At 43.4% G+C, this 24,817-nt stretch overlaps 1 protein-coding gene across 9 annotated transcripts in view; it reads left to right on the top strand.

The window, feature by feature from the left end:
* LIMCH1 (LIM and calponin homology domains 1) overlaps positions 1-24,817 on the top strand; it is a 339,019-nt gene that overhangs the window by 221,349 nt on the left and 92,853 nt on the right. For 8 of the 9 annotated variants that reach the window (XM_073342172.2, XM_073342171.2, XM_073342170.2 and 5 more), the window contains 2 exons: positions 11,940-12,135; positions 17,849-18,101. In XM_073342172.2, coding sequence (XP_073198273.1) covers positions 11,940-12,135; positions 17,849-18,101 — 449 coding nt within the window. Of the gene's footprint in view, positions 1-11,487; positions 11,663-11,939; positions 12,136-17,848; positions 18,102-24,817 lie in introns of those variants that run through there. The other variant, XM_078852568.1, reaches the window with a different exon arrangement.

The following is a 24,817-nucleotide window of genomic DNA, read 5'->3' as shown; positions in this document are numbered from 1 at the left end:
AACTGTAAATTCTGGCTTTTTTTTTTTTTTTTTGCCTTTTTTTGGTAGCCAGTTTTGCAGGTGGTACTAGTGATGCAGAAATTACTAGCGATAGGACTTTAAAATGGTTACATAGCATTGCACTTAGAGCTGGGTGAATAAGTGATGATTTGGTTCAGGGGCCAAACTGAAAAATCTGGGGGTAAAAATTAGGTTCAGTTTAACCTGAAACAAACTTTTTTTGGTTCGTTTTGGGTCAAATGAAACATATTGTAAATATATTGGATTGTTTTCAGGTTTTTCACCCTTTTATTTGTTTGGATTTTTTTAATTGGCTACAGTTTTAAATGAAATGCCGTGCCAAAACACAAAGTCTAAACATTTTGTTGCTGAATGATTAAAATGAACCATTTTGACTTTATTTTGAAAAAAAATTTTTTTTTTGTACAGAACTATTCACTGAATTTGACCCAAATTTGCGAATAGTTTTGGTGGCCTAAAAATGCATATTTTGGGGAATTTACTATTTGCTGAAAATATGTTGCCCTGCTCTTGTTAAAATGGTAGAGTAATGTTCATAATTCGTTTTTTCTGCTTTTCGCTCATGGCATACCGATTGACTACTCTCAGTAGAGAGACTTGCAGAGTGAGTCAGTGGGCCTAGGGAGCATCAGATTAAAGAACACATGTGAACATACAGACTGTCATGAATAATATTTCCCTCAGCCAGTTTTCAGTTGCAACACAAGTTCATATCCAGGTGTGTGTGTATATATATATATATAATATATATATTTCAACAGGTGAAGAAAGGCAAAGTGGGTGGGCGAAGGGATTGTGTATGTACTTCACGTGTAGCAGAACCTTTATCATCTGTATTTTTTCAAACTCTAAATCTTGGTTGAAAATGGATGTCAGGGTTTACAAGCCACTGTAGAGCAGACCAGGCAGGTTCTGCTGCTGGGAAGAGGCCAGTGCAGAGGGTAGCACCGTTCCCATGGCCCAGTCAGGGACTCCTCACCTTGCTGCTCCTATGGTTCTGCTGGGGTCACTAGGATAGTGATTACATAGTTAATGACATATTGGCACCTGGCACTCCAAATCTCTGGATTCTCCCTTTCTCCCTCCCAAAGTCTCCCGCCACAGAAGTAGATTCTGCCACCCACCACGTCTCAGAAAGGCTGTTGCTTTTCCTCACATATAAAGCAGTCCATCCCACCACGGCTGGCTGGCATAATCAGCTTGCCTCTGCACTGCTGCCTGCTATTGACTCATGTGGGGCACTTCTGACTATTGGATCCTAATGGACTTGCATTAAACTGTCCCAGGAAATGAAGAAGAACTTGACCAGTATATTTCAGTTACTACATTCTAGTGGGATGAGGAAGCCTTTAGATAGACTGCCATCTTGTTTTTCTTCCTTTCTCTGGAGCTAACTTTCTTAGGGGAGCCCACGGCATGTGTGTACCTAGCCATGGGAGCAAGTGAAGATGGCAAATTGCCTTGTTCTGTTGGGTAAATAAAAGATGTGTTTCTGCAGTGGAGGGGGAAAAGGAGGGGCCTTACTTGCAAAAGTTCTCTTCCTTCAGCAATAGGGCTGTCATAAATATAAAGGGAAGGGTAAACACCTTTAAATCCCTCCTGGCCAGAGGAAAACCCCTTTCACCTGTAAAGGGTTAAGAAGCTAAGATAATCTCGCTGGCACTTGACCAGAATGACCAATGAGGAGACAAGATACTTTCAAAGCTGGAGGGGGGGAAACAAAGGGTTCTGTGTGTGTGTGTTGCTTTTGCTGGGACCAGAGCAGGAATGCAGGTCAGAACTCCTGTAAAGAGTTAATAAGCAATCTAGTTAGATATGCATTAGATTCTGTTTTGTTTAAATGGCTGATAAAAGAAGTTGTGCTGAATGGAATGTAGATTCCTGTTTTTGTGTCTCTTTGTAACTTAAGGTTCTGCCTAGAGGGATTCTCTGTTTTGAATCTGATTACCCTGTAAGGTATTTACCGTCCTGATTTTACAGAGGTGATTCTTTTATTTTAATTAAAATTCTTCTTTTAAGAACCTGATTGTTTTTTCATTGTTCTTAAGATCCAAGGGTTTGGGTCTGTGTTCACCTATGCAAATTAGTGAGGATTTTTGTCAAGCCTTCCCCAGGAAAGGGGGTATAGAGCTTGGGGGGATTTTGGGGGGAAAGACGTTTCCAAGTGGGCTCTTTCCCTGTTATTTTTGTTAGACACTTGGTGGTGGCAGCAATAAGGTCCAGAGACAAAAGGTAAAATAGTTTGTACCTTTGGGAAGTTTTAACCTAAACTGGTAAAAATAAGCTTAGGGGGGGTTTTCATGCAGATCCCCACATCTGTACTCTAGAGTTCAGAGTGGGGAAGGAAACTTGACAAGGGCAATAGCAAATTTTTTTATTTTTAGGTGTGTGTGTGTAAATTACATATATGGAGATGATAAATTCAGTTAGCATAACTGTAGGATGTACCTTTCACTTCTTCACTGGCTTCCTGGTCCATTGCTCTGTGGCTTAACTCTGTCATTCTAAAGTCCTGGGCAGCTTCAAAAACTGCCTCTTTTTTATTTTAATTCTTTACCAATATACCAAGGGCTTGTTTTCTCCTTCTCTGTCTCCCTCCCTCCACCACCAAAACATTACATTTGGATAAGGGTCAAGGTTGGAAAAATTAAGCCCTACATCAGTGGTAACTTTACCATACATAAGAATGTCATGGTTTCAGTGTTATTTTGTAACCTTGTCGGGAGTTTTGTGCTTCTGGAAAGAGATGATTCCCAGTACATCGCCCTGGAAGGTCCTGAGATCTCAGCCCTTAAAACTGTGATACTTTAAGGTGTATATAAAGCACACCCAGCTCATTTTAAAAGGAATTTTTGCCTCCCCTGAACCCTATATAGATGGACTAATGGTGACTGGGATATCTGGCTTTACCTGTGGATTAGTCTTTCCTTACTCTATTCTGTTTATGCCACATACCAGAGTGTATCTGGATGTATAAAAGTTTATTGGCATTCATTTGGAATGACCTGAATGAATCATGGCTTTGCAGTCCCAACCCCAAAGAATTTGCAGTCCGAAAGACAGATGAAGGGTGGGGAGATGGGCTGGGACAAAAAAGCATAGTAATAAGGTTGCCATTTGTTACATGGGGGTGTTAGCTCCACATGATGCATTTTTCATATATTTTTGAGGCCTACTTGAGTTGCAGGATGATTGTCAAAGAATTGCAGCTGAGTTGCGGACAAGCCATGGAAAATTGCAGAAAAGTAATAATGGACCTTCTTATTGTACTAACTACTTATGCCAAACAATCTGTTCCACCTTGCATTTAGCTCTGACGCTGGGAGTACCTTTCCCAGACCTGAAGAAGAGCTCCGCATAAGCTCGAAAGCTTGTCTCTCTCGCCAACAGAAGTTGGTCCAATGGAAGATATTACTTCACACACCTTGTCCCTTTATGAAGGGGACAGATTGGAAGAAAGTCTAGAGAGACTGTTGTGAGATAAGGGGATAAATGGTGTGTAAAAGCTGGCATCGTTAGGAGGGTGGAGATTGTCATGGACTCCCAGGTCATGCTCACTCTTGGCCTGGGGGGAGCCCCCTTCAATGTGACAGCCCTTCTTGGGGGTCCAATCTCTCTCAGGGGTTAAGCCCTTCCGCCTCCTGGATCTGCACCTCCCTGAGCCTTAGCATGCCTGTCTCTTGCTGTGGGCCCCCTCAAGGAGTCCACTCACTCTGGACCCTCGGCCTCCACTCCCAGAGGGAATAATGCAATCCTGTTCTCTAGACCAGAGCGACTCTCAGCCAGCATAAAACAGGAGGGCTTATTGAGCATCTGAATACAGTGTAAGAAACTCTCAGGGCCCTCAGGCCTGGCCTGCCTTCCCTCAGCACAGTACATCTAAGGATATGTCTACACTATGAAATTAGGTCGAATGTATAGAAGTCGGTTTTGTAGAAAGCGTTTTTATACAGTTGATTGTGGGAATCCCTACACAAATGCTCTAAGTGCATGTAGTCGGCGGAGTGTGTCCACAGTACTGAGGCAACTGTCGACTTCCGGAGCGTTGCACTGTGGATAGCTATCGCACAGATCCCGCAGTCTCCACTGCCCATTTGAATTCTGGGTAGAAATCCCAGTGCCTGATGGGGCTAAAACATTGTCGTGGGTGGTTCTGGGTACATATTGTCAGGCCCCCCTTCCCTCCCTCCTTCTGTGAAAGCAAGGGCAGACAATCGTTTTGTGCCTGTTTTTCTTGAGTTACCTGTGCAGACGCCATACCACGGCAAGCATGGAGCCCGCTCAGCTAACCATCACCATATGTCTCCTGGGTGCTGGCAGACGTGGACTGCATTGCTACACAGCAGCAGTTTATTGCCTTTTGGCAGCAGACAGTGCAGTATGACTGGTAGCCGTCGTCAACGTAGTCCAGGGTGTTCTTTTAACCAACCTTGATGAGGTCGGGGGTGCCTGGGCAAACATGGGAGTGACTCAGCCAGGTCATTTCCCTTTTAAGTTTCGTCTCATGGCAATTGAGTCCTACCAGCAGTGCACTGTCTTTTAGTCAGCAGCCAGCAGAAGACGATGGCCAGTAGTCATACAGCACAGTCTTCTGCCGAGCACCCAGGAGATGATGATGGCTAGCGGTCGTACTGCACAGTCTGCTGCCATCAAGATGTATAAAGATAGATGAAGTGGCTCAAAACAAGAAATAGACCAGATTTGTTTTGTATTAATTTCTCCTCCCTCCCTCAGTGAAATCAACAGCATGCTAAACCCAGTTTTGAGTTCTATCCTTGAGGGGGCCATTCAGTTTCTCGCAAAACCAACCCCTTTGTTGATTTTAATTCCCTGTAAACCAACCCTTTAAGCCATATCGACAGTCGCCCCTCCCTCCGTCAGAGCAATGGCAGACAATCATTCCGTGCCTTTTCTCTGTGCAGACGCCATACCACGGCAAGCATGGAGCCCGCTCAGATCACTTTGACAATTAGGAGCACATTAAACACCATGTGCATTATCCAGCAATATATGCAGCATCAGAACCTGGCAAAGCAAAACCAGGCAAGTAGGCGACGTCAGCATGGTGACGAGAGTGATGAGGAGATGGACACAGACTTCTCTCAAACCATGGGCCCTGACAATGCGGGCATCATGGTGCTAATGGGGCAGGTTCATGCGATGGAACACCGATTCTGGGCTTGGGAAACAAGCACTAGTGGGACTGCATAGTGTTGCAGGTCTGGGATGATTCCCAGTGGCTGCGAAACTTTTGCATGCGTAAGGGCACTTTCATGGAACTCTGTGACTTGCTTTACCCTGGCCTGAGGTGCAATAATACCAAGATGAGAGCAGCCCTCACAGTTGAGAAGTGAGTGGCAATAGCCCTGTGGAAGCTTGCAATGCCAGACAGCTACCGGTCAGTCGGGAATCAATTTGGAGTGGGCAAATCTACTGTGGGGGCTGCTGTGATGCAAGTAGCCAACGCAATCAAAGATCTGCTGATATCAAGGGTAGTGACCCTGGGAAATGTGCAGGTCATAGTGGATGGCTTTGCTGCAATGGGATTTCCTAACTGTGGTGGGGCCATAGACGGAACCCATATCCCTATCTTGGCACCAGAGCACCAAGCCGGTGAGTACATAAACCGCAAGGGGTACTTTTCAATAGTGCTGCAAGCACTGGTGGATCACAAGGGACATTTCACCAACATCAGCGTGGGATGGCCAGGAAAGCTACATGACGCTCGCATCTTCAGGAACTCTGGTCTGTTTCAAAAGCTGCAGGAAGGGACTTTATTCCCAGACCAGAAAATAACCGTTGGGGGTGTTGAAATACCTATATGTATCCTTGGGGACCCAGCCTACGCCTGAATGCCATGGCTCATGAAGCCGTACACAGGCAGCCTGGACAGTAGTCAGGAGCTGTTCAACTACAGGCTGAGCAAGTGCAGAATGGTGGTAGAATGTGCGTTTGGACATTTAAAAGCATGCTGGTGCAGTTTACTGACTCGTTTAGACCTCAGCGAAACCAATATTCCCACTGTTATTACCGCTTGCTATGTGCTCCACAATATCTGTGAGGGTAAGGGGGAGACGTTTATGGCGGGGTGGGAGGTTGAGGCAAATCGCCTGGTTGCTGGTTACGCACAGCCAGACACCAGGGCTGTTAGAAGAGCACAGGAGGGCGCGGTGCGCATCGGAGAAGCTTTGAAAACTAGTTTCATGACTGGCCAGGCTACGGTGTGAAAGTTCTGTTTGTTTCTCCTTGATGAAACCCCCCGCCCCTTGGTTCACTCCACTTCCCTGTAAGCTCACCATCCTCCCTTCGATCACCGCTTGCAGAGGCAATAAAGTAACTGTTGCTTCACATTCATGCCTTCTTTATTAATTCATCACACAAATAGGGGGATAACTGCCAAGGTAGCCCAGGAGGGGTGGTGGAGGAGGGAAGGACAAGGCCACATAGCACTTTAGAAGTTTAAAACTTTAAAACTTATTGAATGCCAGCCTTCTGTTGCTTGGGCAATCCTCTGGGGTGGAGTGGTTGGGTGGCCGGAGGCCCCCGCACCGTGTTCTTGAGCGTGTGGGTGAGGAGGCTATGGAACTTGGGGAGGAGGGTGGTTGGTTACACAGGGGCTGTAGCGGTGGTCTGTGCTCCAGCTGCCTTTCCTACAGCTCAACCATATGCTGGAGCATATTAGTTTGATCCTCCAGCAGCCTCAGCATTGAGTCCTGCCTCCTCTCATCACGCTGCCGCCACCTTTCAGCTTCAACCCTCTCTTCAGCCTGCCACCTCTCCTCCCGGTCATTTTGTGCTTTCCTGCACTCTGACATTGTCTGCCTCCACGCATTCATCTGTGCTCTGTCAGAGTGGGAGGACAGCATAAGTTCAGAGAACATTTCATCGCGAGTGCATTTTTTTCTCCTTCTAATCTTCACTAGCCTCTGGGAAGGAGAAGATCCTGTGATCCTTGAAACACATGCAGCTGGTGGAGGAAAAAAAAGGGACAGTGGTATTTAAAAAGACACATTTTATAGAACAATGGGTGCACTCTTCCAGAGTAAACCTTGCTGTTAATATTACATTCATAGCACATGTGCTTTCGTTCCAAGGTCGCATTTTGCCTCTCCCCACCACGTGGCTAGCCCCTGCCCCCTCCCCGTGTCTAACAGCGGGGAACATTTCTGTTCAGCCATAGGCAAACAGCCCAGCAGGAACGGACACCCCTGAATGTCCCCTTAAGAAAAGCACCCTATTTCAACCAGGTGACCATGACTGATATCACTCTCCTGTGGATAACACAGAGAGATAAAGAACGGATGTTGTTTGAATGCCAGCAAACGTACACTGCAATGCTTTTTCTACAATGATTCCCGAGTACGTGCTACTGGCCTGGAGTGGTAAAGTGTCCTACCATAGTGGACGGAATAAGGCTGCCCTCCCCAGAAACCTTTTACAAATGCTTTGGGAGTCCATCCAGGAGAGCCGCGAATGCCAGGGCAAATTAATGATTAAACATGCTTGCTTTTAAACCATGTATACTATTTTAAAAGGTACACTCACCGGAGCTCCCTTCTCCACCTGGCGGGTTCGGGAGGCAGCCTTGGGTGGGTTCCGGGGGGTACTGGCTCCAGATCCAGGGTGAGAAATAGTTCCTGGCTGTTGGGAAAACCGGTTTCTCCGCTTGCTTGCTGTGAGCTATCTGCAACCTCATCATCATAATCTTCCTGGTCCCCAAAACCTGCTTCCGTGTTGCCTCCATCTCCATTGAAGGAGTCAAACAACACGGCTGGGGTAGTGGTGGCTGAACCCCCTAAAATGGCATGCAGTTCATCATAGAAGCAGCATGTTTGGGGCTCTGACCCGGAGCAGCCGTTCGCCTCTCTGGTTTTCTGGTAGGCTTGCCTCAGCTCCTTAAGTTTCATGCGGCACTGCTTCGGGTCCCTGTTATGGCCTCTGTCCTTCATGCCCTGGAAGATTTTGACCAATGTTTTGGCATTTCGAAAACTGGAACGTAGTTCTGACAGCACGGATTCCTCTCCCCATACAGCGATCAGATCCCGTACCTCCCGTTCAGTCCATGCTGGAGTTCTTTTGCGATTCTGTGACTCCATCATGGTCACCTCTGCTGATGAGCTCTGCATGGTCACCTCTGCTGAAGAGCTCTGCATGGTCACCTGCAGCTTGCCACGCTGACCAAACAGGAAATTGAAATTCAAAAGTTTGCGGGCCTTTTCCTGTCTACCTGGCCAGTGCATCTGAGTTGAGAGTGCTGTCCAGAGTGGCCACAATGAAGCACTCTGGGATAGCTCCCGGAGGCCAATACTGTCTAATTGTGTCCACAGTACCCCAAATTCGACCCAGCAAGGCCGATTTCCGCGCTAATCCCCTTGTCAGGGGTGGAGTAAGGAAATTGATTTTAAGAGCCCTTTAAGTCGGGAAAAAAAGGGCTTCATCATGTGGACGGGTGCAGGGTTAAATCGATTTAACGCTACTAAATTCGACCTCAACTCCTAATGTAGACCAGGGCTGAGTCTCTCCTGCATTTAGGTGGGCTCTGCCTGCTCTCTTTCTTCAGTCCCGAGACCCTGCCCTTTCCAGCTGGGCATCGATATCACCGGCCCCAACAGCTCCTCCCCGTCCCTAGTGTTCCGTCCCAGATAAACTGGTCACTAGGCTCTCTCTTCCGTCCTTTGTTCCCCTCTGGCTGGAACTGGTTGGTCAAGTCACCGGGGTCCTCTCTCCTCAGCCCTTTGTCCTCCCACTGGCCAGAACCCGCTGACTGCCAAGCTGGGGTGGGCCTCTTAGTCATGAGGTCACCAGTTGTTAGGATTCCCTGTCTCCAGGCCTTTGTCTGGGGGTCCCGGCTGCTAGGCGAGGTCACACCTGGTTCCCTGCAACAATAAACCCTCTCCCACCACCTTGTTAAACATGCAGCACACAGGGAAACTGAGGTGCGCACACGGTATTCATGTAAAACACTACAAAAATCCTCAACTTCGTCACAGAGATGATAAGGGAGAGGGCAGAATTCAGTAGGTCAAAGACAAGAACAAGAAACTTGAATTTGCTACAGTGGAGGAGAAGGAGCCAATGAAGGGAGTCTCCTAATATTTGAATGTTTCTATCATCATAAACTTTTCAGTGTAGTAAACAACTATATTGGTTGGTTGGTACTATTATGACTGTTGCTATGCCTTCCCACTCCTCCTTTATGCCCCATATCAATTCTCCTGAAGTGGTTAAATTTTAAGAGGTTTGTTGTAATTTAGAACATTTTAACTATGTTGTGCAGCACTCCATTGCTTTAACTTAGGCTGGATGGCGAGAGCACTTCTTTATAAATGAAGGGTTATGCTGGCACAGTTCCATTGAATTTAGTAATGGCATTGACAACAAGTGACATTTCAGTATGTGCTAGTAGTATCTCCATTGAAATCCTTTTTTAACTTTATTCAATCAGTTTTTAATTTTGTTTGTTTTAATCTACTTTACTGCACACTCATCCAGTTTTCAATCTGAAAAATTTAAACCATTAATCCACAGTGCACTTTGAATGTATTCAGTAGTTTAAAAAGGAATATATAAAAGTGGCTGGGAAATAGGTTTTAAATTTGGCAGTTGTATCTACTTTTACTACCGCACGGTTATACATTGATTTTTACCAGATGGGCATGATAGACTAGTGCATTATGGTATTCTATGGGATTATCTTTTCAGAAAGTGTGTCAGTACAGTTGTAAATGATACTTAGAGTGGTTTCTATCCAGTACATAACAAACACTCAAAATTAAGCAAGTCTATCTGTCATAGCCAGTAACAGTAATCTTGGGTGAATGAGGTGCCAATGGGAAGGCTAAATAGTACATGTTTACAAAAGAATTACTACAGTCTATTGTGCCATCTCTTGCACACTTCCCTACTTTTACCTGTAGCCACCAGTAATTAAAAAGTAAACTAAATTAAAGTTAACAGGTTACTAAAATAGGGAATTTTGGAATCCGTTCATTCACACTTCATTCAGTGTTTTAAAGCATGAAACAGTTGAAGAATGTTTTTTTCAGCCTGTACTTTTGAATAGTTCATCTGATTTCTATCCCTCTTGCTATTGAGCATTTCCATGACTTTCAAACATATTATTTTAAGAAAATGGAAGTCTGCCAGAGGATTGAATATAGCTGATTGGTATGTAGAGATGGGGAGTTTTTTCTGAATCTGGATTTGGAAAAGATTTCAGATAGTTTTGAAGAAAAGGGCAAAGAGGATTTTGAAAGGATGTAATCTTGGTTCTTAGAGCTATATACTTAATAAAGATTTTAGGAAGACAGAGGTGGTATATGTTGAATTGTGTGTGTGTGTGATCTATATATAGATATATACCATCCCTAAACAAGGATAAGGGAGGAAAAACACATAGAATTAAATTACTACTTGTTAACATATTTTAAATTAAAAAATAAAACAACATTTGTGTATAATCCCAGTTTATGTATTCTGTGACTATTGGCATTACTGTGATTTTGCTTGGCCTTAAGGAACCTTTGGTGCTGGACATACTGTGGTATTTTGGCAGCAAGTTATTTAGTGGCTCTAATTAAGTCATCGTCTTGGAAAGTCTACAAGACACAAGTTTCTAATCTTTCCTTTTCCCTCTGAGCCTCTCCCTTTGAATATTTAACTTTTTGATTGATATTATGATGCTCCCTTTCTCAGCTGCTCTTTTTGCCGTAATTCTCCTTTGCTAAGGAGGTTGTTGACTTTATTGTACCATGATGTTGATTGATCTGATCACTGGCAATACTAATAATGACAACAGTAGCTGTAGAGGGCAGTGGGAGCTATTCTCCACTCAGTTATTGAGCTCCAACTATCTGTAGCCCATAGGTGTTTTTTTAATTGGAAAGTTTAAAATTAATATTTAAGTGTGTCAGGAAAAAGTTTCACATTCCAATCTTTTCAGACTGAAAAATGTCAGTCTTACGATGTCATCCACATCTCTTGAGTTTTTCAGTGACAGTCTGGTGGAGAAAAAAACAAAGAGGTTTATCTTTTGAGTAAGAGTGGTAGTTATTTTTGCTTTTCTCAGCCTGTGCTATTGTAATTAATGTTAAGAAACTAGCTGAAACAAGGGATTTCTTATAATGCAAGGGTGAGGATGGCTTCCATTGACCTTTCCCTCTGCTGGAGTTTCAGAGTTTTAGTATGTGCTGCTTGCTCTGGAAAGAATTTATAATCACAGGGCTGTCAAAGACAACCATTGTTCTCACTGCTCTGAACATGTGGGTCAGCTACAAGTGCTTTTATATCCCCCAGAGCCAGGAGCTGGCAAAGAGTAAAGAGCACGACTGAATTCTTCTGAGGCATCAGGAAAAGCATTTTGCATATTTTTCATTGCTGATTGCTTTAGAAAGACATCCCTCTTTCATAACAGGAATTTCTCTTCAAGGTACAGGGAGGCTGGGACACACTGCTTCATTATTTTGCCGAGCTGAGGCGGCAACAACAAATGCTGCCTGCTGGTGTCCCAACCAGATACAATAGATAGATTGGGGGAATTAATCTGGAGAATAGTGAGCTTATCCCCAACTCAGCCATGAGGTCAAATTTATAATGCCTTTACCAGTGTGCTATGGACTATGGAAGACAAGTCAAATTTCAGGTTTATTTCAATGTTGATAGTTTTATTAACCTGCCTATTGCAACTGTATTTCAAATAACTATATTAATCCAAAGCATGTGTGTTCCTCTTAATTAGTATGAAATGAGGTTTTATTGCAATTTCATGCTTTTGATTTGAAAGCCAAAAAAAAAAAAAGCTATGATTGAGGGAAGAGATTTTGGTGCATTAGAAAGATACTTTGCACTCAGATGCATAGTGGATCTCATTTTTGTGTCACTGACTTCTTTGAAGAGGTACCGTCTGTATTTCCATGTAGGAAGCCGAAGACATTGAGAGCCCCAAACGCAACATTCGTGACAGTGGTTATATTGATTGTTGGGACTCTGAACGCAGCGATTCCCTTTCCCCCCCTCGCCACGGCAGAGATGATTCCTTTGACAGTCTGGATTCATTTGGTTCCCGCTCACAGCAGACACCGTCTCCAGATGTAGTGCTCAGAGGAAGCAGCGATGGTAAGTTTCGGTCACAACAAGATGCATGCAAAACATTGAATGTGTCACCCTGTGCTTTCAGTGCAAAGGCAGCCATTCAAAAGCTGGATGCAATTTCTGAATCATGTCGTCTCCTATGAATTGGTAAAAGAAACTTTCTTTGAATACAGATTTTTGTTTCTTGGGTCTTTAGATAATTTTGCCAGCAATTTATTTGAAGTCTACCTCAGTTACTATAATGTAGTATCGTAAAATGAGTTATACCATACAAGTGTAATTTATGACATGGTTTTTCTCTGGGTTACAGGGTAGCAGACACAGTGTGCAGACACACATCAGCTCATAAGCTAGGCTGAAGCAAGAACTAAGAATGCAAAAGGGGGGAAATATTATATGGCATTTGATTTTTTTCAATTAAACTAGTTGTCTAAGAGAAAAAGGAAACCTCTTGGAAATTGTTGATACCTAGGGGAGTTTTGAAGTGCAGTCTTATGAAAATACAGTTATGGCAATTCTTGACAAGGTATTCAGCATTTAAGAAACTGAGTGACTTGATAGTTGTCCTTGCACACACACACACCCCTCAGCCAGGGCATGTAGCTCCTGACCTTCAGCATGGCTGCTGCTTCAGTCTTTGCTCTCTGTATGTGTCCATTTGTGTCAGTATGGGGTACTGTGAATATGCGCAAGTGTCCTCTAGGAAGTTGACTTAGAGCTTGTCTTAAGCTTGATTCCAGCTCAAAGCTTCTAGGACAGAAATGCATTTTCTTGAGCCTTCCTCACAGAATGCTCTAGGCCATCTGCTCAGTTACTTCTGTGATAAGCATGATGTAATTGCGGGGATAGTATGTTCTCCAAATCCATCATTTCTATTCAATCATCCTCACTATTAAAAATAATAATGTTCGTTTATAGAAAAAGGGGAAGGGGGGCAGATTCTGAGGTAAGATCCAGTCCCTTCACTCCTCTTGGGCAGCACAAAAGAAATTGGTTCTGACCCTAAATGGTTCTGACCCTAACTGGCCAGCTGAGATTCCCTGTGGTATTGGAAACTCTGTGCTGGTTAAAGCTGGCAGTCAGTTCTTACACCATTAAAACATGTTAATTAGAACCAGTAAGCAGTTGCACTAACAGGGCCTATGGTTAGCATCTCCATTTGGGAGTTGACTTGATGTCCTCACCCAGGCACTGGACTCTGCAAGAAGAAGCAGAGAAGAATATTTAGTAGTCTTTTAAATTTTATAGTAGAACTATAGACAGACTGACAGACATAAGGGTACAGCTACCCCTTGCACACAAATAAATAAAATCCCTTACTTGGCCATCTGTGGCCCTAGACATGCTGCTTGTTCCCTTCATGCAGCTAGAGAGGTCCCTTGAACCACTGCTTTATATGTCAGTAGGAACAGGGAATACTGGTCAGGCTGGTAGGATCTGCTGCCTCTTGCTCCCATCTTGGGCTGCTAGAAAGCACAAAGATGACTGCAAATTAATTTTATAAATAGGGGTCAAGGCTGAGTGCTTATTGCAGATTTAAGCTCAAAACAACGGACAGGAAAAATCATTGAAAGTTAAACAGGCCCTTTGTCTCCTGACATGCTGTCACCTAGACATGGTGATGCTTGTAGACCTGGACCCCCAGTCCTAGAAGCAACCAAGGAGAGGATGTGGAGGAATTGCTTGCATTCTTTCTACCATCATGCGCCTCTGCTGGTGGGTCGGGGTCTGTTTTTTCAGGACTCATCTGCATGCAGGACAGAACCAACCACTGGAGTAAAATTAGAGTATGGCATAAGAGTAAGCACTAAAGCACCTCCTCCTCTGCTGATTCCTGTGTTGTGGCCCTGCTCAACCTAAAAATAAAGCAGTTGTCAAGACTCAGCGCCACTCTGACATTTAGGATTCCATGGCCACGTCCCCACGTGTCATGCTGACAAATGCTAATGCTCCATTAATATGTTACTAGCGAGCATTCATATGCTAATTCCCACTAACCTAAAACTGCCCCATGCAAAAAGCACCTGGCAAAAAAGCATGTTCTGAATGCAGCTGACTGGCTGATTCCAGTAGTGTGTCTAATGGTCCTTCCTGACTCTGGTCTCTTCCCCTTTCCTCGTTCATCTCCAAGCAAACACATTCGGCATTGCAGCAGAATTAACTGTCCTTTGCAGACAGCATTCCTGACATACTTAAGCTCCTTTTCTCTTTGAATTATCCACAAGCTCCTCATGATGTTTATGACTTTGTTATCCTTAATTGTTGAGCTAGATTATGCAAATACAGTATGATCGTTTACCCAAATTGTGTGAGTTTTTGTTTCTGTTCCCTGTAGTAAATACACATAATTTTGCCAATAATCTATTGTTTGGCTATGAAAGAGCTTTTCCAGATGACTGACAGTACTTCTACTGCGAACTCTCTTATAAATAATAGTTGTGTGGTGTTTGTGATTCTTTTGTTTTCTAGGAAAACTCTTGCCATTAAAATCTTGTTCACTTAGTGTTGTCTGCGAATGTGATTTTAAAAAAAGGGGTCATGAATACTAGCAAAGCAAATTGGTAGGTTTAATTCACAGGAACAGCCACCCAGCTTTGTTTAACGTTGTTGTTTGCTTCTTGTCTCTTCCCACACACCCCAAAGCTCTGATTTTTCCATTGCTTGTTCCCATTCTTCACCAAAAAATATCCCCCAAACTATCTATTATTCTGACCCATCCACTTCTGCCTTTCCCTTCCTTCTCTCCTATTTCCAAATTCTCTATCTCCTTACCCTTTTCTCTTTGACTTAAGTTTCTGCTCCTGTTCTTTTGTACTGAAGTAATTGACGCAAGAGCCAGTGGAGGAGGACTGATTAAATTACCTGAGGCCTGGTCTAGCCTACAGTTAAGTCAACATAAGGCAGCTTATGTTGACCTAATTATGTCCATGTACAGCCTACAGCAGGGGTGGGCAAACTACAGCCCGCGGGCCATTTTAAATCAGCCCTCGAGCTCTGGCGTGGGGTCTGGGGCTTGCTTTGCTCTGGTGCTCCATCCAGACAGCAGGGTTGGGGGCTGCTCCACGCGGCTCCCGGAAGCAGGAGGATGGCCTCCCTCTGGCTCCTACCTGCTCCAATGACCCCCACTGGCACGCCAATGGGAGCTGCAGGGGTGGTGCCTGTGGATGGGGCAGAGTGCAGAGCTGCCTGACCATGCCTCCGTTTAGGAGCCGGAGAAGGGACATGCTGCTGCTTCCGGGAGCCACTTGAAGTAAGTGCCACCCGTAGCCTGCACCCCTGAGCCTCTCCCCATGCCCCAACCCCCGGCCCCAGCCCTGATCCCCCTCCTGCCCTCTGAACCCCTCGATCCTAGGCCAGAGCACCCTCCTGTATCCCAAACTCCTCATCTCCAGCCCCACCCCAGATCCCACACCCCCAGGCGGAGCCTGCAACCCTTCCCGCAACCCAACCCTCTGCCCCAGCCCTGGCCCCTCTCCCGCCCTCTAAACTCCTCGTTCCCAGCCCAAAACACCCTCCTACACCCCAAACTCCTCATCCCCAGCCCCACCCCAGAGTCCACACCCCCAACCAGAGCTCTCACTCCCTTCCGCACCCCAACCCCAATTTTGTGAGCATTCATGGCCTGCCATACAATTTCTATTCCCAGATGTGGCCCTCGGGCCAAAAAGTTTGCCCACCCCTGCACTACAGCCTTTGTCCCACCAATTTAAGTGCCTTACTACACTGACATAATAACACCACCTCCATGAAAGGTGTAAGGCTTATGTTGGTGCACTTAAGGTGATGCAGTGTCTGTGTAGACACTGCATTATTTACATTGGCTGTTGGCTGTCTTCTCAAGAAAACTGGGCCTGTAGAGCCGGGCTGTCCCCTGCTCCCAGCTGGGCTGCTGCCCAGAGGCTCCGCACTCCCTGATCAGGGAGGCAAGAAGCCCGGGCAGCTGCCCCCTCCACTCCCAGCCAGGAGCAGTGAGGTAAGAAACCGGGGCGGGGGGGGAGGGCCTACATGGAGGGCTTTCAGTCCCCCACACTGCCCCTCTTCAGTTGGTGGAAGCACTCCTGGTGAGGATGCGCACCACCAACAGAAGAAGGGAAATGTGGACATCACCCACCACAGTAATTACTGCAGTGGCTGTAAGTTGACCTAACATAGGTTGACGTAGGGCTGCGGTGTAGACATGCCCTGAGTCTCTTGGTTTACAATTGCCCAAAGTCATGCCTAGCCTGTGGGCATCTAAATTGGCCTAGCATAATTCTGAAAAGAGATGGCATGTGCCTATTCCTGTAGAAAGTAAAGCTGGTTGGGAATTTTTTGGCATAACGTTTATTTGTTGAAAAATGCAGATTTGTCAAAACTGAAAATTATTGTTGGAACATGCCAGTTTCATTGAAACTTTCAGCAGGAAAGGTGTCTCAGGTCCAGGATGGATTACAGTGAGAGGGACTAGGGACCGAATGGCTAGGCAGCAGTTCTGCGGAAAAGGACCTAGGGGTGACAGTGGACGAGAAGCTGGATATGAGTCAGCAGTGTGCCCTTGTTGCCAAGAAGGCCAATGGCATTTTGGGATGTATAAGTAGGGGCATAGCAAGCAGATCGAGGGATGTGATCATCCCCCTCTATTCGACATTGGTGAGGCCTCATCTGGAGTACTGTGTCCAGTTTTGGGCCCCACACTTCAAGAAGGATGTGGATAAATTGGAGAGAGTCCAGCGAAGGGCAACAAAAATGATTAGGGGACTGGAACACATGACTTATGAGGAGAGGCTGAGGGAACTGGGATTGTTTAGCCTGCAGAAGAGAAGAATGAGGGGGGATTTGATAGCTGCTTTCAACTACCTGAAAGGGGGTTCCAAAGAGGATGGCTCTAGACTGTTCTCAGTGGTAGCAGATGACAGAACGAGGAGTAATGGTCTCAAGTTGCAGTGGGGGAGGTTTCGATTGGATATTAGGAAAAACTTTTTCACTAAGAGGGTGGTGAAACACTGGAATGAGTTACCTAGGGAGGTGGTAGAATCTCCTTCCTTAGAGGTTTTTAAGGTCAGGCTTGACAAAGCCCTGGCTGGGATGATTTAACTGGGAATTGGTCCTGCTTTGAGCAGGGGGTTGGACTAGATGACCTTCTGGGGTCCCTTCCAACCCTGATATTCTATGATTCTATGATTCTATGACACAGACCCCGCACTGAACCTGGCCCCAGAATAACCAGTAGCCTTGTGGTTAGGGTTGGGATGTGGCAGACCCAGGATCAAGCTTGAGGTCAGGTAAACTTGAGTTTGGGTTTATACCGCTGGGTTATATCATTGGATACTGGAGTAAAACTGACCCATCACTTTGGGCAACTGATCAAGCCTTTGAAAATGTAACTTGCTGTGAACTTTTTCTTGAATTAGATTAGTTTTGTTTTTTTGGCTGCAGAAGGTAGGCCACTGGAATAGACTTCTATTTGTTACCACTATAGGGAGTGTGGCCAGTATTTCACTGATTGATTTAAAATAGGAATATAAATCCACTATAATTAGCTGTGTGTGTTTGAACTTTCTATGGCAAGTGTTATTTCAACAGGGGTTGTCTTCCTTATTAAAAAAAAATAATTTTTAAAGAAATGTCTGAAGATGCTGTAGTAAACTGTAGTATTTTGGCCCATTATTATAAAATACTGTTGTATTTTTAAGTAAGGATTTTGTTTTCATTTTGACAAGTTAGGGTAAAATTACCCTTTTTTCTTATTTCTCAATAGGGAGAGGCAGTGACTCTGAGTCTGACTTGCCACACCGAAAGATGCCAGACGTGAAAAAAGATGATATGTCTGCAAGGCGGACGTCGTATGGCGAACCTAAATCAGTTGTGCCTTTTAACCAGTATCTCCCGAATAAGAGTAACCAGACTGCCTATATACCAGCTCCTCTTCGGAAAAAGAAAGCTGAACGAGAGGAGTACCGGAAGAGCTGGAGTACTGCTACTTCACCACTTGGAGGAGAGAAGCCTTTCCGGTAAGGCTTTGTCCCTCCAGTGATGTTATTTTTTAACCTTTAACAAGTCATGACCTTTAAAAGTACACAGTGCTTTGTAAAATGGGCAAAATAGATCTTACTTAGAACTAACTGATAGATTTTTACCCTATTGTTTCAACCAACAGAAGAGCAATAGTCTCATGAGTGGAAAGTCAGGTAATACAAGACTTAGGTAGTTATCCTGACGTCAGTGTTGTTCACTGTGCAGTACAATGTTGGCTGTGAATTATTCAGTGTTGCAGTACACATTAACTGTTTAAAACTGAAGTGTTTGACAAAATATTCGTTTATTTAAATGCCATGTTTAAATATTAAAATAACTGTCAAAAGTACAGTTTGTTGCTCTAATGTGGTCCTTGATGACGAGAGTCAGTTTTCAAGAGATGCTTCATTTTCAGTGAATAAAAGTCTTTATGTGATATATATTAGTCAAAATAGTTACCATCTTTCTGTTCTTGAATTCTGAAAATATATCTATTGTGCATCAGTTACATAAATTTAGTTTAGTACATAAATGTGCTCTAAGATTTCCCAGATTTTACATCAGGTGTTTTGTTTTAATTTGGTTTCAGAATAGCCTGCACTAGATAGTATGATTAGGCTTCTGTGCCATTCATCAAAATATTGTTTCAAATGTTAGTATCAAGCAAAATGTATAAAGAATGCAGTGTACTGTACAGTAAACTACCTTGTATAACTCAATAGCAAAAACCACCCTGAAACCATAGAAGAAGAACAAAGTGAGGCACCAAGACGACATGAAGAGGAGCAGGTGGGATGCATGGCTTCCAGGACAAACCCCAGTAAAAGTCAAGTAGATTTGAATCAAAATAAAGGAGAGACCATAGGTCAGTTTCCTTCAGGTAGTGCCAAAGAAACTTCAGGGCACAAGTGTAAAGACAAAGATGCAGAGGAGATCAGAAAGTTAAGAAGGCTTGAACAAGCTGGTATTAAGGTCATGCCAGCAGCACAACGCTATGGCAGGTTAGCTCAAAAGTGTGTGATATTGTGCACGCTTCACATTTCAAATTTTGCGAGTGTGTGGGTTTGTCTCATTCTGCCATTACTTCACTTCTCATAACCAAAAAAAAAATCAGATCTACTAAGCACTTGCATTTTCTGCTGATTCACTTGCAACTAATTAGATATTAGAAAAGGTTTAGGTATGGAAAAGCTTGTGACATGGTAATCACGCATTGCAAAGCTAGATGGTGTTAAATGTGTTTTGCTGCAATTAGTAATAGTGCTACGCCCTAACTTGGATGGAAACGAAGTTCAAGAAACAAAAACTACCAAGAACATTTTTAAGCTTGTAAATCTTCCATTTTATACCATCTTACGTTCACAAAAAAACCCAAACCTGTTTTACGACGTGATTCCTTGTTTGGACAACGGTTCTAGAAATTCTTTAATACTCTTCTTAGTGATGGAACATTTCAGGGACAAGTGGCTGAATCACACTTAAAAATATAAGTGTTTAGTATTTTTAATAATTATATTAAAGGATGTATTTTATTTTAAAGACAGGAACTATAAAAATGCATTGCTTGTTAACACCTGCACCAAGTAAAGCATGTCGATATAGTTCAGCAGTCATTCTTTGACTATAGCTATGCACAGAATGGCCATATTTATTCATCATTTCACCGGCATTGTTTGTTTTTTGGTTTTACTTAAGTTGGTTATTTCCCTTTCATTATTTCAAAAGTCTGATAATGGATGGACTTGTCAAATGCAGTTAAATAATCAAATCAAAGTAAGTATGTGTGTGTATTTTCTGCTTCAGTCTTGTTTTATTGTTCTAAAGGTATGCTGTCTTATTACAAGCAATAACATACGTTTTGTATATCAGTAATACACATCATAACCAATGCATGTATTAGCCAAGGCACTGAAGAGCTATACAAGGTAACAGACAAACTAAGTGCTACCCTTGGACATGAGCCAAAATACTAATAAAAAGAATTTGTGATCAGTCATAAATCACAGCCTCATCCTGCCTCAGTTAATTGCAGGCCGTCGGTCAGTAGTTCATAAACCAGAAGGATAATAATGCAAGCATATCTGAGTCCAAGACAATAGTATTGTATTTGGCAATCCAAGGTGTAACAAACAATATTTATAGTCCATGTATTATTTTTGGAGGATACTTACAACCTTTGGCTGTCAGCCCCCTGCTCCAATCTTGCTTTGATTTACTGATTTTAATCTCCAAGACAGATGCACATGTAGACAAGCATATGGTTCAGCAGGGATTCTGATCTCCTCCTTTCACAAAGTGCCTTTGTGCTACTTTGGCAGGAGGAAAGAGGAACAACAATAATTAGTGATTTTTGTTCCCTGCTCCCACCAGAAGAAGCTCTCTAACTTGTCAACCAGGTGCAATTTCTACAGATCGCAGCATGGGTGTTCAGAGGAACTAATGACTCTCTATACCAGCTAAACAGATGAGGTGCAAAGAACCAAGCTTGCAGGAGAAGCTCAGTCTTGCTGCAGTTTCCCTCTTAACACTGGGAGAAGATCTTTGGGCCTAGTGAGGCAGGAGAAAGGGGAATGAAGGTGCAGAGCTATAGGGAGAAATTTGTTACAGCAAGTGTGAGTGGGAAAGGGAGAATGGAGAAGGAGGAGAGATGGCACAGACTTCAGGGTAAAGCAAGGGAGAGGGGTCGACTTTGTCATCTTTCTGTTCACTGTTGCCCCATCTTTGAATCACTCCTTTGACTCCCCTTCCTCCATTGGCTCTCCTTTCTCCTCTACATCAAGTTCAAGATTCTTGTCCTATCATTCAAGGACCTACATAACTCTGCTCCTCAGTACTTACCTATTCTGGTTTCTCTTTGCTTTTCCCCTGTCAAGGCTGAATCCCCACTCTGTCACTCTGAGTGCAGAAGTGGGGGCCAGCAAGGATTTTAAAAATTAATACTTGCCACTCCAGGCTTGTATTACACTCCCAAGGTTACAGCTTTTCTCTGACCTTGGCTTGGTAAACGCTGCTACCACCCAAATGCAAAACCAAACCAAATCAAACCAAAAAAACCCTTTGAACCCAGGAAGGAGCACTTGGGAATTCCTTCCTGTGGGGTACCCTTAAGCCCTTTCATTCCCCCCCTCTTTGCCCCCCCCCCCGGCCGGGGAAGAGCTGAGAAAGAAAACTAAGGAAATTAGCTGTGGCTACCAGCTAATTGAACACGCACAAACCTCTTAGGACACCAAAAATCCTGTTTTTTTAAAAAGGTCAATTTTATTAAAAACAAAAAGGAAAAAATTACATCTGGAACTTAGCCTTTTTGCTAGATCTTAAAAGAAACAATTCCAAAAATTAAGCACCCAAACTAGCTTTTCGGGGGGTTCAGCTTAAAGGTTACAAGCAAACAAAAGCATCAGGGGTTAGCACAAAGGAGATCCACAAGCCAAAATAAAAAATAAACCTGATTGTGTCTGTCTAAACATTCCCTATCCAAATAATTTCTTCTGGTTCAATAATTTTCATACCTGGTTCAAGCCTTACACAGCATTGCTGCTCCGTCCCTGCAGCCTAGAGAACAACAGAGAAAGAGAAAGTTTCTTTCCCAATTTCAAAAAGTTTTACCTTCCCATTGGCTCTTTTGGCCAGGTGCCCACTCCTTTTCTTTTACCTGTGGGCTTGTTAACCCTTTACAGGTAAAGCAAGCAGAGAACAGACCAAGAGGGATTTTACAACTAACTGGCAAGCTGGATGTCCATCAAAGGGAGCTACTCTCTTCCCCCGCCCCCCTTCATGTATCACATCCCCCCATCCCTTCTGCTCTGCCCATGTTGCCAGCCTACATGTTTCTCCCACAACTCTGGTTTTTTTCCACACTATTTTTTACCCATGAAAACTCTTTCTGAGCTGGTATGCAAGGCACCAGCCTTTCCATATTCCAGTCCTCTGATGATCCAAATCCACTGTGATACCTACAAGATATTACCTCATTAATGTCAAACCTGGAGGGCATTGGGGATACCTGGCCCCAGTCTAGCTAGCACTTAAGCAAGTATTTAAATGTGTTGCTCATTCACAGCCTATTACTATTTATTTGTATTACCCGAGCACCTAGGAGCCCTAGTCATGGACCAGGACCCAACGTGCTGGACAGTCCCTGCCCCAAGGAGCTTATGATCCTGTAGATAATGATAAATTGTGATATCAAAATGTGGCCAAACACCTTGACCATTTCACTTACACCTTGTACCCTTTTGTGTATTGGTCGGTCTGTCTGTCTTTTTATATTGTAAACTCTTTGGGGCAGGGACCTGACTTTCTAAAGTCCGTCTGGATTGAGGGGGAGAGCTGGAGGTGAGGCATGAGGAGCTGGAGGCATTCCGTAACAATTGGGTGGTGGGTTTTCTTTGCCCATCCTCCCTTCTGGGGTGCAATCAAACTTTTTGTCTGGGAATTCCCAGTTTTTACCAAATGGTATGTACATTGGAAATCATTTTCTGAAAATACTGCTTCTGGATCCCCCAACAAGGGCTTACTTCTTTATCTGAAAATAATTCAGGGAGACTGATGGAGGGAAGAAAATGAGGTGGGTTAAGTTGGAGGGACCCTCAGTGAGACCCCTTGACTGGAATTTGGGTTCCGTCCGAACATTTAAAATACCACTGATAGAGGTGGTCGTAATAAATGTTATGGGGACTCCTGCATTTCGCAAGGCATGGTATAAATTTATTTTATTATGCACTTGTGAGTATAATTCCACTTCACCCATTGCTGCTTCTGTAGTATCTAAAGGAAGATAACAGCATTTAAATACAAAGAACTTTCCTCTACCCATGCAGCCCAAAAATAAATTGTGATATTGTAATGTAGTATAAATTGTATTGTTGCTCCTTTGGGAAAACCTACATAGCTCACATGGCTCTGTCACCCATGAGTAATGTAATCGTGCCAAGCTTGTGGCAGTAAAACCATGTTTATATTACTTTCACATCTTCTCATACTGTGCATTCATTAAATACTTGGATTGCTAAATGCCTCCCATTTGACTAAACATCTCCCTCCCATGAGGTATACAGCATGCTTTTGGCTAGGTGGTGGTATTTTTTCATTCCCTTCACTGGTCTGAAATTGGTGGAAACAATCTGACACTTGAGTAGCCTTCAGAATGTTACCAATCAAAATGTACTCTCCTGAGGAATTTCAATTTTTCCTTAAAGTGGAAGGTCCAGCGATTAGGGTACTAGCGAGTAAACTAGGATTTTAGGAGACCTCTGTGTTCAGTCCCTACTCCACCATACTTTCTGTGTGACCTTGGGCATGTCATTCAGTATTTTTGTCCCTCAGTTCCCTATCTGCAAAATACTTTACCTCACACTGGTACTAAGGATAAATGCATTAGAGATCGTGAGGTGCTCAGATACTACAACAATGAAGCCTTATAAGTGCCATGGATATCTAGATAGATTCCACCACCTTTGTGTTCATTGTTAATCCATAAAACACAATATAAAAAGAGCTAAATGTGGCATTTCCTGTTGCATGTCCATGCTGGAAGTGCCTAATGGGGCACAAAATGCTCTTTGAACGAACTTTGAACTCTGTTACTTCACAAAGGCAAGAACTGCTCTCACCCCAACAGTGCATAAAACCATTGATGACTTTTAGTTGATGCTACATTAGCTTCCTTAAATAAACATACTAAACAGTCTTGATCTACTGACATACTAAACTATTCATAATCACAGGAAGGTGAAGAGCATCTGCTTTTTAAACAAGTATGTGAATCATCTATGATGCATAAAACTATAACTGATTCCTCCAAACTTTTGTTGGAATTATAAAACTGAATTTGGAAGATCACTGCCCACTGAGTGGCCTTGGATTTGAAGGACTGAAATACTGCATAATATTACCAATATAACTAGAAGCACAGTAACTCTGTGCCAACAAATAGATGCAAAACTGAAAGTGACTTGGACACCTAGTAGCATCTCAAGGAAAAGAAAGGCAGTTTTAACTGCTTCCCTGCATTCATGGTCCTATGCCTGGCTGACTTTTCAGTGGTATTCTGTGGCCTGATGGACACAAACTTTCTATTACATCTTTGTTTTAAAATCTAAATTGGGACTGTTAACATTTTGCTGAAAGGGCAGCTGGGGCTATAGATAGTTGGAGATAAAGATGGGTTTGCAATGCTCAGAAAACTTAAATTTAAAAAAATTACAATAAACAATTTTAACTATTGTAAAATGGGGGGGGGGGAATGTGTGGACTCTTGAGCTGTTGCCATTATTTTAGTGTCTTCACTTTACCATATTTTCTGACTTAGAAGGTGTGCAGTATGAAAAATAAGAGGCATGATATTTGAACCTAGTAATATTACTATATTGACCTATCTTGCAACACTCAAGTCTTCATGTCTAGTTTTCTAGTGATTTCTAGAAAAATAAGCTTTTGATATTTTTTTCCAGTGGGGATAGAAGTATGTAAATTATTCTTCATTATCTTCTCTTGTAAAAAGTGACTCAAATTGTATGAGCATATTGCATAATTTAGAAATAACATTTTTCTGGTGTCCAAAATCAAGAGCCATATTGCCACATTATTAGTACATCAGTATTGGTCTTAGGTGACTGAAGGCACCGTCTCCAGGATGCAGGTATTAATGGACCACTAAAACACAACATTGTGTTTCATAAGACATGCTTGGAAGGGTTAGATTTTTATTGGT

This window comes from Lepidochelys kempii, chromosome 4 (assembly GCF_965140285.1).
Source record: "Lepidochelys kempii isolate rLepKem1 chromosome 4, rLepKem1.hap1, whole genome shotgun sequence".
Taxonomy (NCBI): domain Eukaryota; kingdom Metazoa; phylum Chordata; order Testudines; family Cheloniidae; genus Lepidochelys; species Lepidochelys kempii.
The sequence above is the reverse complement of the archived record's forward strand: the minus strand, read 5'-3'. Positions and strand labels throughout refer to the sequence as shown.